This window comes from Merops nubicus, unplaced genomic scaffold (assembly GCF_000691845.1).
Source record: "Merops nubicus isolate BGI_N331 unplaced genomic scaffold, ASM69184v1 scaffold2316, whole genome shotgun sequence".
Classification (NCBI taxonomy): Eukaryota; Metazoa; Chordata; class Aves; order Coraciiformes; family Meropidae; genus Merops; species Merops nubicus.
The window spans coordinates 110,309-126,122 of record NW_008612817.1 but is presented as its reverse complement, the minus strand read 5'-3'; the positions used below and the strand labels follow the sequence as shown (position 1 = coordinate 126,122).

Sequence of the window (15,814 nt, the reverse complement as noted above, 5' to 3'; positions counted from 1 at the left end):
TGCATGGAGGTGTCTACTATCAAATAATTTGGTTTTGGTTTATGTGTTTCAGAGATCAAAGTTCTTGAATGGAATATGGGTATTTTGGAAACACCATGTCATGCAGTATTTTTTAATAGTATCTAGTATGATGTTTGCTACGGAAAATATGGTTTTTACCTCTTTTTGGCTTTATAGTCATATTTTTGCCATTCCAGGAAATTTTCCTCCTTGATATTGTAATTGAAATACCACTTTTTATCCTTTCACACTTCCTTTTCAGTGGTATTTTTGCATATTAAGTATGGGAGAACGTGGAGAACTGCTTCTGTAGGAGGATGAATATTGTATTGTACTATGTGGATGACTGGTTTTTCTATTTTGTTAGGTGTGATCAGGAGGAGAGTTTTACCAGTCTTCCTGATCTTTTACTGTTGTCAACCTCTAAAGCACCCTAGTAAGATATTATGCAAGTTTACACTTTCTTAGGAAACCTTGGTTTTTAAATCAATTCAAAATGAAATGCAGCCTTGTTACTTTGGGTGTTGTTGTTGGGTTTTAGCATTAAAAATGCTTTACTCTTTGTTTACTGTAGTGCTAGAGATATTTTTCTCCCTTTTTTCTGGGGAAAATTCATGTCATATTAAGAATATTTTATTAAAAATATGTTTGAATACATAAGCATTTTGTTGCAGTTTACTCATTAAAATGTAGGGATAAGTCTCTTTATTTGTTTTGAGATGCAAATGGATGCCAAAAGAATTTTTTCTTTGCAGCAGTGGTTAATTTATAATACTGACATATTCCCTACAATCATGCCTGGAATCAGTGGAACATTTGCATAATGGGAGAGAAAGATTTGTTATACTCTTGCTTGTTCTTATTTGGAGATGGGAGAAGTTTCACAAAATAGCATTTATGTTGTGATTTTAGGGAAGGAAATTAAAGTTTTCATTAAGAGCAAATGGAAAACTCACTCAGTGAATACAAAACTATTTTTATTTTTTATTGCCTTCAGAGTACTGCTATTGATTTCCTATTGATAGTAGTATTATATTTTTGTCTTGAAAAGATAGGTGCTTCAGAATTTGAGAACTCTAATTTCATATGCACAAGACGGCATGAACCGGTTCAAAATGGTCATTGCTTTCAGAAAGGTTGAACATGAAGTCCTTTATACTCCAGAATTCACAAGTATCTACAGTCACACCTTTGAAATCAGAAGTTGCTTGTGCTCTATCCTTAGGCTGTGATTACAAATTCTTTAGAGAATAGATGGGGAATAGGTCTCTAGAGCAAAACGTTGGTCTGAACACAGTGTACACTAGTGTACTTAGCTTTAGTCTGCCTAAAAGAGGTAATGGTAGAAGCAAAGGCACTTTTAAAGTGCTAGCCACTCTTAGGATTATATCCTCTTATTTATCATCTTTGTTAGCATCTGATAAAGCTTGTACTGTTAATCTGATGTTTGCTGAGGATTTGAGGGTCTCAACATCCCATGCAGAGCTACTCCTCTTGTTTAACAGGAATACCCCGGAAAATGGACAGCCATCAGGTTGTCCTGTTCTGCCTTTTGGAGACTTTCAGCCTTTATGCTGAAATTTAGCATGATGCAATAATTGTTGATTGTATTTAATGAAAAATGGCAGTACCAAAATGTATGAATAAAAGTAGATACTTCTGAAAAACGAAAGAGAGAAAATCCTATATATGGATCCATAAAGGTATTTCAAGCACTGACAGATTGTAAAATGGATTCCCATCGCTTACTAGGCTATTTTTGTTGCGTTTGCTGGATACAAACTTGTTAAAACTTTTAATCAATTTACAGAACTCCTGCCCTTTTTGTTGATGTTCCATTGATTCTTTTTCTCAAGAAAATATGAAAACCTAAGTGAGGTATATGAAATAAAATTTATGGCTTTCTATGTGATTTCAATTTTTTTTTCCATTCCTGCATTTAGTAATCGTTAAAAAGCATAGTGCAAGACAAAAAAGGAGGTTTGTCAGTGTCTCAGATAAGCATTACCTTTGTGTAACTTTGTTAGACCATCAGTGATTTCTGGCTCAGTGATGTCTTGAGCAGTTCCCCCTTAGACAATGGAGATCTCAGTCATTCAGCTAGAAGGGATGTTTAAATCACTGTAGAAATAATAAATTACTCTTGACCTTCCTCATCTTATTAGTTTCAAAATACTAAGTAAAGGGCATTCTGGCTAGGAGCACAGTATTTGCTGCTCCCTGAATTGCTGCACCTAGCTATAATTTGTGCTCTCTTTACTCTTAAATGGCAGATTTCTTTTGGAAAAGTGAATTATTTGATGTTAATTTCACTCCTCCAAAATCAATTGAAAAAAAAAAAATCAGGATGATAGAAAGTTCATATTTTAGGTATGATACTTCTTCCTAATATGATATTGGAGTATTTGACCTTGTGTTTAAAACTATAAATGAAGGAAAGATGCCCACTCTATTTCAGCTCTGAGTCTGTATGCTGTGGAACCTTTAGGCTGTTGTCTTGCTAAAACAAAATCTTTAGATTTTCCATTTACTGGGGATCGGTAGAAATTTAACAAAATCAACATAGCCTCAAGTAAGGGACATTTGAAGCATGTATTGTGTTTATCTGATGGACTGAAATCTCCTGGAAGGAAAGTATTTCTTGCCTGCCGTGCATGTCAATTCTATTTCAGTCTATTTTGCAGGAAAAAGAGAATCTTTATGAAAATGACTTTCTGTTGTATGCAGCAGACATGTGAAGCACTTTAATGTGTTTTTACAGTGCTGGATCCTGGCACCAGCAGTGCAGAGGACTTGGGAGGTATAAAATGTGTTCTCCACAGCCAAGGCTATGAATGTAGGCTCTGTGGAGATGTTGCATACTCTTTCTAGGGTGTGGCAGAGAGAGAAGGAACTGCTGATGAAGTAACTGTGCCACCATCTTGGTATCCTCTGCTGCATCATTTGTATCTGTGGTACAATGTACAACCTTCAGTCTCTTAAAGTTCTTCAGAGGCTGCCAGTTGACTCCTAGCTACCTGACAATGTCTGGTGTGAAATCTGGCTTTTGTGGATCAATGGAATGAGGTAATGGGGAGAAAATCCTGTAGAAGGGATGGGAAGAGGGTTGAATCCAGCCTTGCACTAGCACAGGCAACACTGTCATGCACGCTCTTTCCTGAAATAAGCACCTTTCATGTTAGGAAATTATTTGTTTCAGCTGAATTGGGAAGCTGTTCAGTAGTAGCCACAGCAGAGCAGCATATTTTCTTTTCTTTTCTCCCAGGGATCTCAGAGATAAGAAAGATCAATGGGGTGATATCATGAACTTAAACAAAATCCTGAGTCTCAGCTCAGCTACTTTCTGATGTTTGTGTAAGGTCTTGGATAGGGTGCCAAAAATCTGGTAAACAATTTTTTTTTCCCTCTTGTGAGGGTGTCTGCAAATCACTTTTAAGGCTTGTCTATGTCAACTTTTAAATCATGAAGCTGTGTTAATCCTGATTTCTCCTAAAGATTATTGTGATCTCCATCTTGTTTCAATCCCTTTCACCAGTTAGACCTGAGACCTCCTCAACCTCAGCATTTTAGTCTGCCTTCTAGGTGTGATTTTCCTTTTCATATTAAAATTAGTTTTGTGGGTTTCAAGTGACACATTTCTTGTGCTTTTTTTTTTGTTTGTTTCTTTGTTTGTTTTGTTTTTTTTTTTAAGAAGCTTCTGCTTTGTGAGATTTTAGTGACAAAACACAATTATTTTCCTCTGAAATCCGTGACGCTCAAAATATAGAGACAAGTGATTTGTAAATCTTTGCGTTTGTTTGCAATAAGCCACTTCTTTATATTCAAGTTCTGTTAACATGTGATGGAGACGTTAGATATTTAAACTTCAGTGTTTCCAAGGATTCTTCATGTTCCTATTTCCTTTTTTTCTATGCCTGAGTATCTCTGCAGAAAATTTCTACTGGCATACTCTACCTGGCAGCTGGCATCCTTCTTTGTGATGTGGGGACATTGCTGCCAGCCTAAGAAAAGCTTCTTCTCCACTGCTCTTTGTAAAGACTAGGCTTAGTGCAAAAGTAATTTTTTTGGTTCTGATAGTTCTGGTTTGAGTACTTTCTGACCACCTCTGATTATTTTATTGCTCGTCAAGCAGCAGTTGCCCAGACATTTTGTTTTTCAGAGGATACTTTTTTTTTTTTTTAAATCAGATTTAGGCATTACTGTTTTGGCTGGTGTATCTTCAGCGTTTTTACAGCTTAATTCCTTTCAGCTTCCTCTCCTTAGGCTATAATAGAGACTATACAAAACTGAACACTTATTTTGCATACTTCCTGAACTGTTTAATGGCACATTGTCAATACCTGAGAAATTTCCAAAGGTCAAGTTCACCTTGCTTTTGATTTTTCTGGACAAAATATTCTGATCTTTCTTTTTAGCCATAATCATAGAGACAGCCTATACCAAAATTAGGTTTCTTATCAGTTGTAAAATGGCTATAATTAAGGAAATACACATCTGGGGTGTGGACTTTATATACTTTGGGGGCAAGTCTTACAAATATTAACCCTTTGCAGGATTTAATTTTTTTTTCTTGTTGCTATGTGTAAATTTCCTTATTCCAATTCATGTAGAGTCTTCTTTCCATTTTCATAAAAGAAATGGCAGTAGCTGAGTTATGTTGAAGGGCCAGTGAATGAACAGGTATACAGTTTCACCTTTTAGTAGCTGGTGAGTAGAAGAGGCAAAGAATCTCCTATTAAATAGCAACTAAGAACGATTTTCTTCAGCTCATGAAGCTGAAACCTGTATTTTTAATGAGATCAAGTTCTAATCCTAGGTCTGCATGTTTATGTTTTGAGATTTATTGAAGTGTCTGCAAACTATAGATTTTATTTTATATTTTTTAAAAAAAGCACTAATCTTTCTCTGCCCACAGAAGTTCTTTATGACTTTAATCAGCTTCTTGTGTCGTGTGTCTTTTTATTATGCCCTGTGGAGCAATAGAGAAACATTTTTTTTCCATTTTTGAACCAGAGACATTTCATCTGGGACATTCTCACATAAATTCTTTTATTAGAAGACAGTATAAAAGAACACACATTTAAAGTAATAAGTCCCCAATAGTCTTAACACATAGGAGGTTAGTAGCAACATCATGCTGCTCAGGGAGCTGTTTTTAACACATATTGGCATTAGAGAAGGGTCTATAGGTACCACACAGTTATTTGGTTAAAGGCAAGTCATTATAGAGACATAAAGGTGTGGCACAGGGAAATCCCATGACTTTCTAGAGTCTCTAGGAAATCAGCAGATATTTTGAAAATTCAGTTTGAACAAGCTGAGCTATCTAGGGATTGGACCATGCTTTCTTCCAAGTGTCACAGAGCTGCTCCCCTGGGATCATCAGTTCAGATAAACTCTGCTTTGTCAATATAAGATAGTTCCTTGCTACCAGAGTACTTGAATGGAATCCCCCTTGGAGCTTCATGGACAACTTCTTTTGGACAGACTAATCATAACTGCTTCAGAAGATCCTGGCCCAAAAGCTAATCCTGATCTACTACAGTGTGTGTATTTTGGAATCATGAAATAATTCTGTTGAAAGGGGCTATCTAGTCCAACATCATACTCAAAGCATGGCTAACTTCGGAGTTTTATCATTATTCATTCTTATTGCTTAAAACAGTAGCTTTTTAACATGTTCTGACTAACCTTTTTGAGAACCCTTTCATTAAAGGGCTTCATTATGCAAAATATAAAGAAACGTGTCCATTTATTAACCAGGCAGAAAAATAAACAGAATATAAACAGATATTTTATTGTAGAAGAATATTTGTGAATTCACAGCAAATCCTGTTTCAGATAGAATTGTTGTAAAAATCCCTGTTGTTATCTGTTTAAAACAAAAGCTGGTCATTAAGATTTAACAGTTTCTGTGATTCAGTGTGATTGAAAATGAATTTATGGTGTTCTAAATGAAAAGTGAAAGTTAATGATTCAGGTTTTGTTGTTCTTTTTTTTTTTTTTTTTTCCTCTACCCATGTCAGAAACATTAAATGTATTTCTGGATTAGTCATAATGTTATTTTTTAATTCTCTGAATTAAATTGTAATGTGGCTTGTCTCCTTGAAACAGATGAAATACAGCACATGCTGCACTTTGAACTTGCTTCATTGTTTCACATTTATTACTGGTTGCTAAAGTTCATATAATTGAATACTATTCCTTGTAGATAGTATGGAAAAAACATCAGATTTTTAACTGAGGCTTTCATTTTTATTTCCAGGGATTGGATTTTGCAGCCTTCACAGGGCATATGTTTGTTGGCATCTGCCTTGTTGTTCTCGTCTCCTTTCCCTTTCTCAGACTCCTTTACTGGAACAAAAAACTTTACAATAAGGAGCCAAGTGAAATTGTTGGTAAGTGTGAGAGTGAACACATTTTTATTATCTCTACATTGAATATGTGCTGAACAGAAACTGCATAGTGCCTACTACAATATCATCCTCATATGGAAGAGCCCACTCTCCTTCAGTCTCTGAACATTAATGGTTTAAATAATAATTTAGATTTCATTTTTAGTAATGATATTTTCTGACTTTTTAAAATTGTTGTTTTTCTGGTGTTAAGGTTGAGGTGTTGACATAAATTATTAAATATCTTTCAAAATGTATAGAGATATTTTGTGTCATTTATAGCCGTAGGCTTGAGTATCAGGGTGTTTTGCGTTGCAAGAGATAAAATCTCCTCAAGATGATAAGTTCACAACCTAGTTTTAGAAATATCCTAGGTTTCCCTTATGACAGCCATAGTGCACTGATGCATTCTCTCACTGCTGGTTTCCTTCTACTGGATTTTTTTTAAGCAATCTTGTCCAGATCTGTGGTCAGTGAAGGACATTTCATCAAAGGCATGAAAACTTTCCAGCTTGTTTCTGTGACTCTTGCAACTCTAAATTTCCCCAGTGTACAATTTATATTGTAGGATGAAATCTATGTCTTTTTAAGGCTGCTTACCTCAGTAGTCTTCTAGAAGTCTTGATAAAGGTGTTCCAGTGGCTGTTGAATATGTCCCTTTTTGTCTTCAATCTATTATGCCTTTCTATTAAGTAGTTTTGAAGTTTTCACCACTGTTCTTAGTTTTCTGTTACAGTGGTGAAACTTAATAACAACTCCCAAATGTTCACAATTTCATTATAAGGCAAGAAATAATTCACCAAGTGTAATTTCTTAGCAAGCATTGCAGAAAGATAGCTTGGTATAACTGTTTCTTCCTTGGAACTGATGTTTTCTTCACTTTTGGCTGGAGAAGACCAATGATATAGGCTTCTACTGACCATGCAAAAGATGTTTTAATGTGCTGTACAACATCTCTGAACCTGTATGTATGTCATCTGCTTAGCATGGGGAGGACAACTTTTCATATGGTTGATATAACTTGGCTCCATTTGTAATCTGTGGAGAAAGATAAGCTCTTCTGAAGACTAATGTAGCTGTCCACAACAGAACAGATAAATGGCAGCCCCCAAAACTTTATTTCTCTCTTTGCATATAAGAGAAGTCCAAGGTGACTGAGTGATAAAGATCCTCACAATAGGTAATTAATTTAAGCAAAGTGGGTATCACTTGTAGTGATTTGTCTTGTTCCAGGGTAAATTAGCTTTAGGAGTAGGATTTTATGACAAAGATAGAAGTCCTCTCAGTGAATTATACCAGGTCTCTTGAATCCTATCAGATAGAAAGGCCAGAGAAGAGACTTCCGTGCTTAGGAATTTAGCTCTTGTGCAGACATTTGGTTTTGAAAGACTTCAGTGCCCGTTCAGCACCAGGTGCACTCAGCTTACCTGTTCATAGCTCTAGGAGCCAAAGGCATTCCAAGTATTAAGAACCAAAGTGTTTTTGAGGTGTTCTAGGGGTCATACTACCTAACGTTTCTAAGAGGATTAAGGAGAATTTTCTTTCTATATATTTACTTGGTATGAGAAATGCATTTTCATCACTGTGCCATTGTAAAACAGCCGAGGCTTTCCGCACCCTTAGAGATTTGATCCTGAAATCGAGAGGTAAAGCAATGAACTCAGTCCCTAAAATGCCTAGATATTTCTGTGTGACGCTACAAAGTCAGATTTTCAGAAACCCATCAAGAGTCTTCCTACCTTCTTGTACCAGGGAAGATGCTGCAAGACGTCTTCCTTATCTGATAAATAAATGTATTGACTATAAACTTCCAGGGAAAAGGGACAAAAGACAGTATTTACCAATAGGACCCTTCTGCCTCACTTCAGTTTACTTCAGTTTCCATTCCAACAGAAATGCCTTTGGAGAAATAAGTCACTGAAAATTGGCAGTGCTAACATGCAGAAAAGGATGCTCTCTTCTGCTAGCCATACATATGCCTTAAATTTATCAATTATAAATAATTAATGTTGAGTTTTGCCTTGCAGGATGTTATCATTACCTAAATAAATATTCATTAAAAACTTCGTAATAAGCTTTGTGAACAGTCTATTATGGGTGAGCAATCTACCTGCTTGTCTGATCAAAGTTAGTGCTGTGAAGGTGAAGAGAGGTGAAAAAGCTATGAGATAAACAATATCCACTCCCAAGGTGTTCCCAACAGACTACTGAAATGCAAACTCTGCACAGATGTGGGAGTTGCTCATAGTCTTATTGCTCCTTCTGCGGTGGATGACAAGCTGGACATGAGCTGGCAATGCGTGCTTGCAGTCCAGAAGGTCAACCACATCCTGGGATACATCAAAAGAAGCGTGGCTAGCAGGCTAGGGAAGGTGGTTCTCCCCCTCTACTCTGCTCTGATAAGACCCCACCTAGAGTTCTGTATCTAGCTCTGAGGTCCCTGGTACAGGAATGATATGAACCTGTAGGAACACATCCAGAGGAGGACCACAAAGATGAACAGAGGGCTGGAACACCTCCCTCTTTTTTTTTTTTTTTCCCAACTTCTAACTTTCTTATTTAGAAAGAATTAATTTGTTTTTATTGATTTCTTATAGTCTAATAAAAGCCATACCTTCGCAGACATTGCCATGAATAACTAGAGTTATTATATACTTAAATTATCTTTAAAAGTGTCAAATTGCAAGGTATCTTGAAAGAATTAATATCTAACCAGTCAGAAAATTCATTCTACCAACTGTGAACAATTTTGATCCTGAAATAATAGCATTAATTTGTGAATATATATATTTTAGAAAATAGAACTTTTTCTTTAATCTATAAACTTTTAAATCATACAGTTTTGACTTTTAGGAAACCAAGTATTCATAACAATTTTTAAAAATAATTTGAATAGTACAGTTTATTCACTGACATAATATTTTTACCAGTGAAACACTGTACTAATGAAACACTGTCTAGCATAGTTCTCTCAATTCATCTCTCAGTAATCTTTTTTACTTGCAGCTTAATATGTTCCTGTGTAGCAGTCTCCTGATCAGTGCACCACATGCTCTTTTAATCAGCTGCTGCTCCATTGCACTGGAGCTAATCAGTAGCTGTTCAATCAGGGCAAATGATGAAGAGCTACTCTTTCTATTGAAATTTTCTGTGAAAGGGGAAGAGAAAGTGACCAATAGAGCTCCATGAGGAGGTAGCTGTCATGGTTTGTATTTGCAGAATGTGCTCCAAGGTGCTTTCAGGGCCCCTTCCATCTCAGGTTGCAGTGATTCTGTGATAACTTCAAAAGGCTTGTCTGAAGCAGCTCTTTTAATAAAATGAATATCAGCCCTCCCTCACTCTGCCCCAATTAGCAATTAAAGAAGATATGTAAGTCTTAATTGGTATATTATTCTCCCCAGATTTTTTTCCCCTCTATGCCATGTGCTTTAAGATTTTTTTCTGTTGTTTTGGACTACACAGCCTATTGAGAATGGATAAGCACTAATTTTAAGAACAGATAATGCTGTTATTTTCATAATACATTGGCAGATAAATTTTAGTGCTATGTTACCAGTGTCTTTAAATTGTTGGCTTTCAGACTGAGCCACAGCACCTGTGTAGCAGAAAAAAAATGCATATTCTTTCCCCAGGTGCCATTATCTAGGTGCAGTGGCTTTAAAGCAGGGTGTACTAACAAAAGAGAGAAGAATCCAAAGAACCCAGCTTTGAGAGACAAAAATCAAATGCTTTTTAAGAATGAAGTGATATTTTGAGGACTTTTTTGAGTGTGATTTTCAGCTGATAAACCTGCATCTTGCTCTGTGTCATGCAGAAAAAAGCTGCTAGGGTTAGGGTAGTAAGTGAGGAAATTTAAAAAGTATGTGTATATACTTTCCCAAAAGAATATATGAGGAGAAATAATAATATATGAGTGCAAGAGGAGTTAAACTTGCTGTTCTCTCCTCCTCCCCAGAACCTGAAACCGAAGTTCTTGCTTACCTTAAGGGTTGACAATAAACTATTTAGTCCCTGGGAAGAGTAACAATACACTATTATGGCTCAGCCATCAAGCTGTGGAGGTGTAGACCTGTGTATTTGGGAAGGTTGCTATGCCCAGGACAGTGGGTGGCACACTATCTCATAGCAAGTAGTATTACTGCCATTTTTGCCAAAGAAGATGAGCTTTCTTCTGGTACAACAACTTATTTGGCACCATTTCTCCATTTCTCCTGTGTTGCTTGCTTCAGTTTCTGATAGTTTTGCTGGCTGAAAGAGGGACCCTCTGTTGAAGCAGGAGTGGTAGTGCCAGGGGAGGGGGCTTCCCTCTGGTGTATGCAGCAGCTGGGAAAGTAGTGCTATGGTAGTATGATAGTTGGTATGCAAAGCTGACAACAGAAGCAATTTTCTAATTAATCATAGTCATGTTTAAAGTGCTTAATGTGTGAAAAACACTGTGCTGTTTCCCACAATGTGAAATGTGGTAACCAGATGAGTGAGCAAATCTGTCTCCTTTTTCCATGTGGAGTTTTACAGCTGCTTCTCTAAGAGAAGAAAAAGGAGGGGAGGAGTGGAAAAATGTACAAAACCAGCAGTGAAAAGATAGAATGTCTAGAAGAGGACAGAAGTAGTGCAGCAATAACTGAGGGTTGTCAGACATGTGCAACTGATAGGACTGTGCTTTCTGCAAGATGTCCAGGCATTATTCCTGGACTTGGAGTGCCTACTGTTTACAATGGGCTTCATTTTGCACGAAACTGTGCAAAGAATGTCAAGTGGATGATAGGGAGAGAAAACAAGGTAAGACTGAAAACTCATTTAACATCTAATGTCTGGTGAGTTTCCTCCTCCGTGTACTCTAGTGACTACAAATGTCTGCTATAGTACTTTGTGCTGCACGTGAGTGGCCAAGGACAGACATCATCAACTGTAATTGTAGCTGAACAGAAGGTACAGTTCAATGCTGTCACTGTTCTGCCCATGTGAACCCTCTTGCCAGTCACAGCTCTGAGATGTCTGCCTGGAATGATCCCCAGGGCAAGTGGCCACAGTTACAGGGTTTACAGTTCTGTTTTCTCAGGGCAAGATGTCCTGGTGGCCTCTGCACCCTCTAACATTGGTACGTGCCCTCACACCATGCCCTGCACTGTGACACACAGCCTTGTGCTTTAATGCTGGCGAAGAACTACTGTGAAGACTTACAAAACAATCCCAATGCTGCTTCAGACAATTTGATTTAAAAAAAAAAATATATATAAAATAATATAACGTCCAGGGCCACAAGGACACTGCAGAGACACAGAGGGGACACAGGGTAAGGTGTCATGTAGCATCAGCACAGCCATATGTGCTGTTCAGGGTCACAGAACAGTCAGAATCACAGAATCATACAACAGTTTGGGTTAGAAGGGACCTTAAGATCACCTAGTTCCAAACCCCCTGCCATGGGCAGGGACACTTCCCACTAGACCAGGTTGCTCAGAGCTCCAGCCAACCTGGCCATGAACACTTCTGGGGATGGGGCATCCACAGCCTCCTTGGGCAAGCTGTACTGTGAGTGAAAACATGCTAAATGGAAAGATGCAGTTTTCAATTAATTATATTGGGATATATTTTAGGGAAATGTAAGACTTTTAGTCTCAAGGTCCCTGAAGACTTTGTGTATACTCCTTTTAAAATAATATATCAGGATCCACCAGGGTCATGGTTTTATGTTTGAAAATAGTAAGAAAATATCTGTGATTTATTATTTGCACCTTCAACAACTCTTCTAATGATCAGGAGTGAAAATAAGTGTAGTTATTGACACAGATTCAGGATTTTTGTATTTTTAAACATTTTAGGTCTTTTTTTTTTTTTTTTTTAAATCCTGTATATGTCCTTTGTACTGCAAAGTTGTTGGAATATTCCCCTTGGAAAGAAGAAAATGTCAATCTGCTTTTTCTTGTTTTCAGCTGATAAAGATAGTATTCTGACATTGCAGAGTAGGAGAAATATGACAATCTCATAGTATTTGCTTAGTGCATTGATAACATAGCCATCACAAGAAGGCAGGCTGTAATATTATTTTACCTGACTTATGCAGAAAGAAAGTAAAATATAGCGGTGTTTTGAATCAATACAGCAGCACTTCACAATTTATTATGCACATTTTTCATAGAAGGAATCAGTACAAAAAATCACTAATGGGAGGTAAAGACTTGGGAAGTGATATCTCTTGTTTCTTTTTACAGCCTTTCTCCCCCTTGATTTTTATTTATCATGAAATGATTGTACAGATACACACTGGTTGGCAAGACCTGGTCTTTTTGTTAAAGGTGTTTTGGTGAAGCTATGACAATGAAGCTTTACTCTGGCTCTGAGGCTCTTTGGATTTTCCTGGTATACAGGGCTTAAGAGAATAATTTAGCTTAATTTAACACATGCTCTGTATCTATCTGCTGCAGAGAGTTTTTACTGTGATGGTGTTTCAAATATAAGTGTAACCTTAACAGATTTTTAAATTATTCCTGCCATTTTTATTTACCAAAATGAGCTGAACTTACTAGTCACCATTTTTAAATTTAAACCAGCTGCTAAAATATGTGATGAGCCTGAAGTGTGCTCCATTATTTTGCTCTTCATTTTGTCCTGTTAAAACCATTAGATGAAGCACTGTCTTTTGGATATTAGAGTTGTCCTCTTCAGGCTGTGTTTTTTTCATGTTTCTTTTTTTTTGTTAGGACTTCAGGATACCATTTTTAAGTAGTTGCTTGCCACATTTTTTTTGCCCCCATTTTTTTTTCTTTTTTTTTTCTTTTCTGTTTCCTTTTTCTCCTGGTGTTGAAAGAACCTCATCAGTAGCTATATTTTGTATAAAATGTTTTATGATTAGAATATATCTATTCACTTTTGACAAAAGGATAGTGAAATGAACAGAGATTTGTTTTTTAATTGTGAGACTAGTGCTTTAATGGAATGCACTGGCTAAATTGTTTTTCATTGTGAGTCAGGCAGTCTTGTTTAAAACTTTCTTATAGTGAATAAACCAGAATTATTTTTCTAGATTTCAAATCTGGTGAAAATTTTCTGAAATAAACTACACTGGAATTTTAGATAAGTGAATGCTCAGAATACTTGACTCTCTACTTCCCATGTCCCTGTGCCATTCTCAGTGTAACAGAACAGAGTATTGTGATCACATTAGACAAGTGCTAAGGAGCACACATGAAAGCTAACTATAGTCAGATTCCTGCTTTTAAAAGATGGGGAGTTGTAATAGAGGAAACTAAGAAACAAAGCCACAGAGACTGAAAGAACTTTGTGGCACTAAATCTGACTTACCCAGAGGTGGAAACAGGGCCCATATCACCAGAGAGAGAACCCATCCCCTGCTCCACGACAAACTGATGGAGGAACAATGTAATCCGTATCAACCATTCTGGAATGTTATAAGAGATCTGACCCTCTTTAGTATCTGCAGATTACTCCAAGTGTTATGTAACTGTCAAAGAGGCATTGCGTTGACTATTCCCTTATAAAATGCATGGAAAGGCTTGCAGGCTCTTTCAGCAGCTAAAGCTACAGAGGGAAACCCAAACCACAGTGAGGAAAAATGCTAGTTAGGTTTTGAAGAAGAAGGGTACTTGCTGCTTTGTAGCTTCCTGAACAGCCTAACTCCTGGGGCTGCTGCAGCCTACCCTGGCTTGCCCTGAAGACTCCTGGGAGGTGTCTTAGGTGTGTGGCGTCCTCTGAGCTTTGCAGTTTTCTGCCTGGGGTCCAGCTGCTTTACTGCAGGGACGAGGATGTCCTACAAATCCTGTGCCATGGATGCAATCCTGCACTGGGCAGCCAAAATGGCATTAGCTGCCTCAGTGCCCCAATAGGATCCCAGATGTTGATTTCGAGTTGAAATGCTTCTATGAATGCTCTGTGTTACTTTATGCAGCATTTTGCAGACTTCTTGCATTCCTTTGCAAATATTTAGCTGAATAAGACAAAGTGTGTCCTGTTGCAGCTCTGAAGACCCTACAATGTTTATGCCTCTGCTTATCTTTATCTGCTTTTGATACACTGGACTACTCAGAAGTATAAAAATAAGAACATTTCAGGCATTAGAATAAAAATAGAAAAAATTTCAGAATTAGAGACTTATACTTGTGTCCTGTTGAGAGGCACCACCTCTAGGAGGGAGGCATGAGTTGTTGAGGTCAAATATCACTTGAGGTGAATTCTTTCTACTCTTAGGTTTCACCTTTCTGACTTAGTTTCTGTGCTTTTAAAATGGAGATGATACTCACTGTTTAATAATGCTTAAAGGATTAACTACATAATATCAGGGATTTAAAAAATTACTAGAAGTTATAGATATTACTGGTACTAGATTAAACTATAATTCGTAGTGCTTAATTTGTTTTTTAGTTGACATTTAAAGAGGAGTATTCTTGTTCTAAGAAGCCGACTAAGAAAAAGAATTATTTTACTGAAAATAGCTCAGCTACAATAGCATGTGGAGAAAATAACCCATCGCATTCAGAGGAATGTGTTTTGGACGTCGTTAGTCACAGCCCAGCAGTGCACACTTGTGTCACTTGCAAAAAGGTAGTTAATGGATTTAGTGCACTTGCAAGTTAAAAATTGCCGTTTTATGATAATTCTTATCATCTCATCAAGGTTGGTCATGCTTTTCTGAGTGTCTTCAATTAACAAGACTGGCCTTTTCAGATTCTGAGATGGGGAATTAATTGCACTCAGTTTGTGAGGATGTCTTCTTTGTCATTGGCAGTCAGGTGGGAGGGAATGTGTAATTACTCTAAGTGAAAATCAATCTAACTATTAATGTCAGTTTGCTGGAAGAATATGCCTTTTAAAATGAAATCGAACATTTTCTAAAATGCAGAAAATGTTTTCTAAAATGTCACAGCTCGGGTCAGTAGCTAAAACTCCATTAAATTCAGTGGGTCCAGAATGTCATATCTGTGGTCTCCATGGTAAAATATGATAAATAGAAACCAGAATATGAAAAATGCAGAATCAGAACACATTAGCAGCACAGGATTTACATGTTTGTTGATCCTTTATTTGATCCTAGAACTAAGCCAAAAATTATTATTTTCTTATTAAAAATGGACTTTCTGGGGAAAAAAAAAAAAAAAGAAAAAAATTTTTTTGTGGAATAGTAATTCCAGTTATATTGCTGTGGTGCCTTGTGGGCTTTATGAACGTACCACGTTCACAAAGATTCTAGTATCATAACAGGCTCAGTTCCCTGACTGAGCTATAGCTCTCCTGTCATCTTTTACTTCAGATCACTGCATACCAAACTTTGTTTTGCTTCTGTCACTTCAACTACTGCTAATATAGTTGCATTTATAAGTTAATTTAGCTGTTCAGTTAATTTAATGATAAACTGCCATGAAAGGTTCATGCCACACACAAGCACCATTTCAATTATTAGTAAT

At 36.9% G+C, this 15,814-nt stretch overlaps 1 protein-coding gene across 1 annotated transcript in view; it reads left to right on the top strand.

Moving 5' to 3' along the window:
* The window catches only part of OCA2 (oculocutaneous albinism II), a 168,635-nt gene that overhangs the window by 61,654 nt on the left and 91,167 nt on the right, over nucleotides 1-15,814 (top strand). Inside the window, exon 14 of the mRNA XM_008941656.1 lies at nucleotides 6,266-6,398. Coding sequence (XP_008939904.1) covers nucleotides 6,266-6,398 — 133 coding nt within the window. The remainder of the gene's footprint in view (nucleotides 1-6,265; nucleotides 6,399-15,814) is intronic.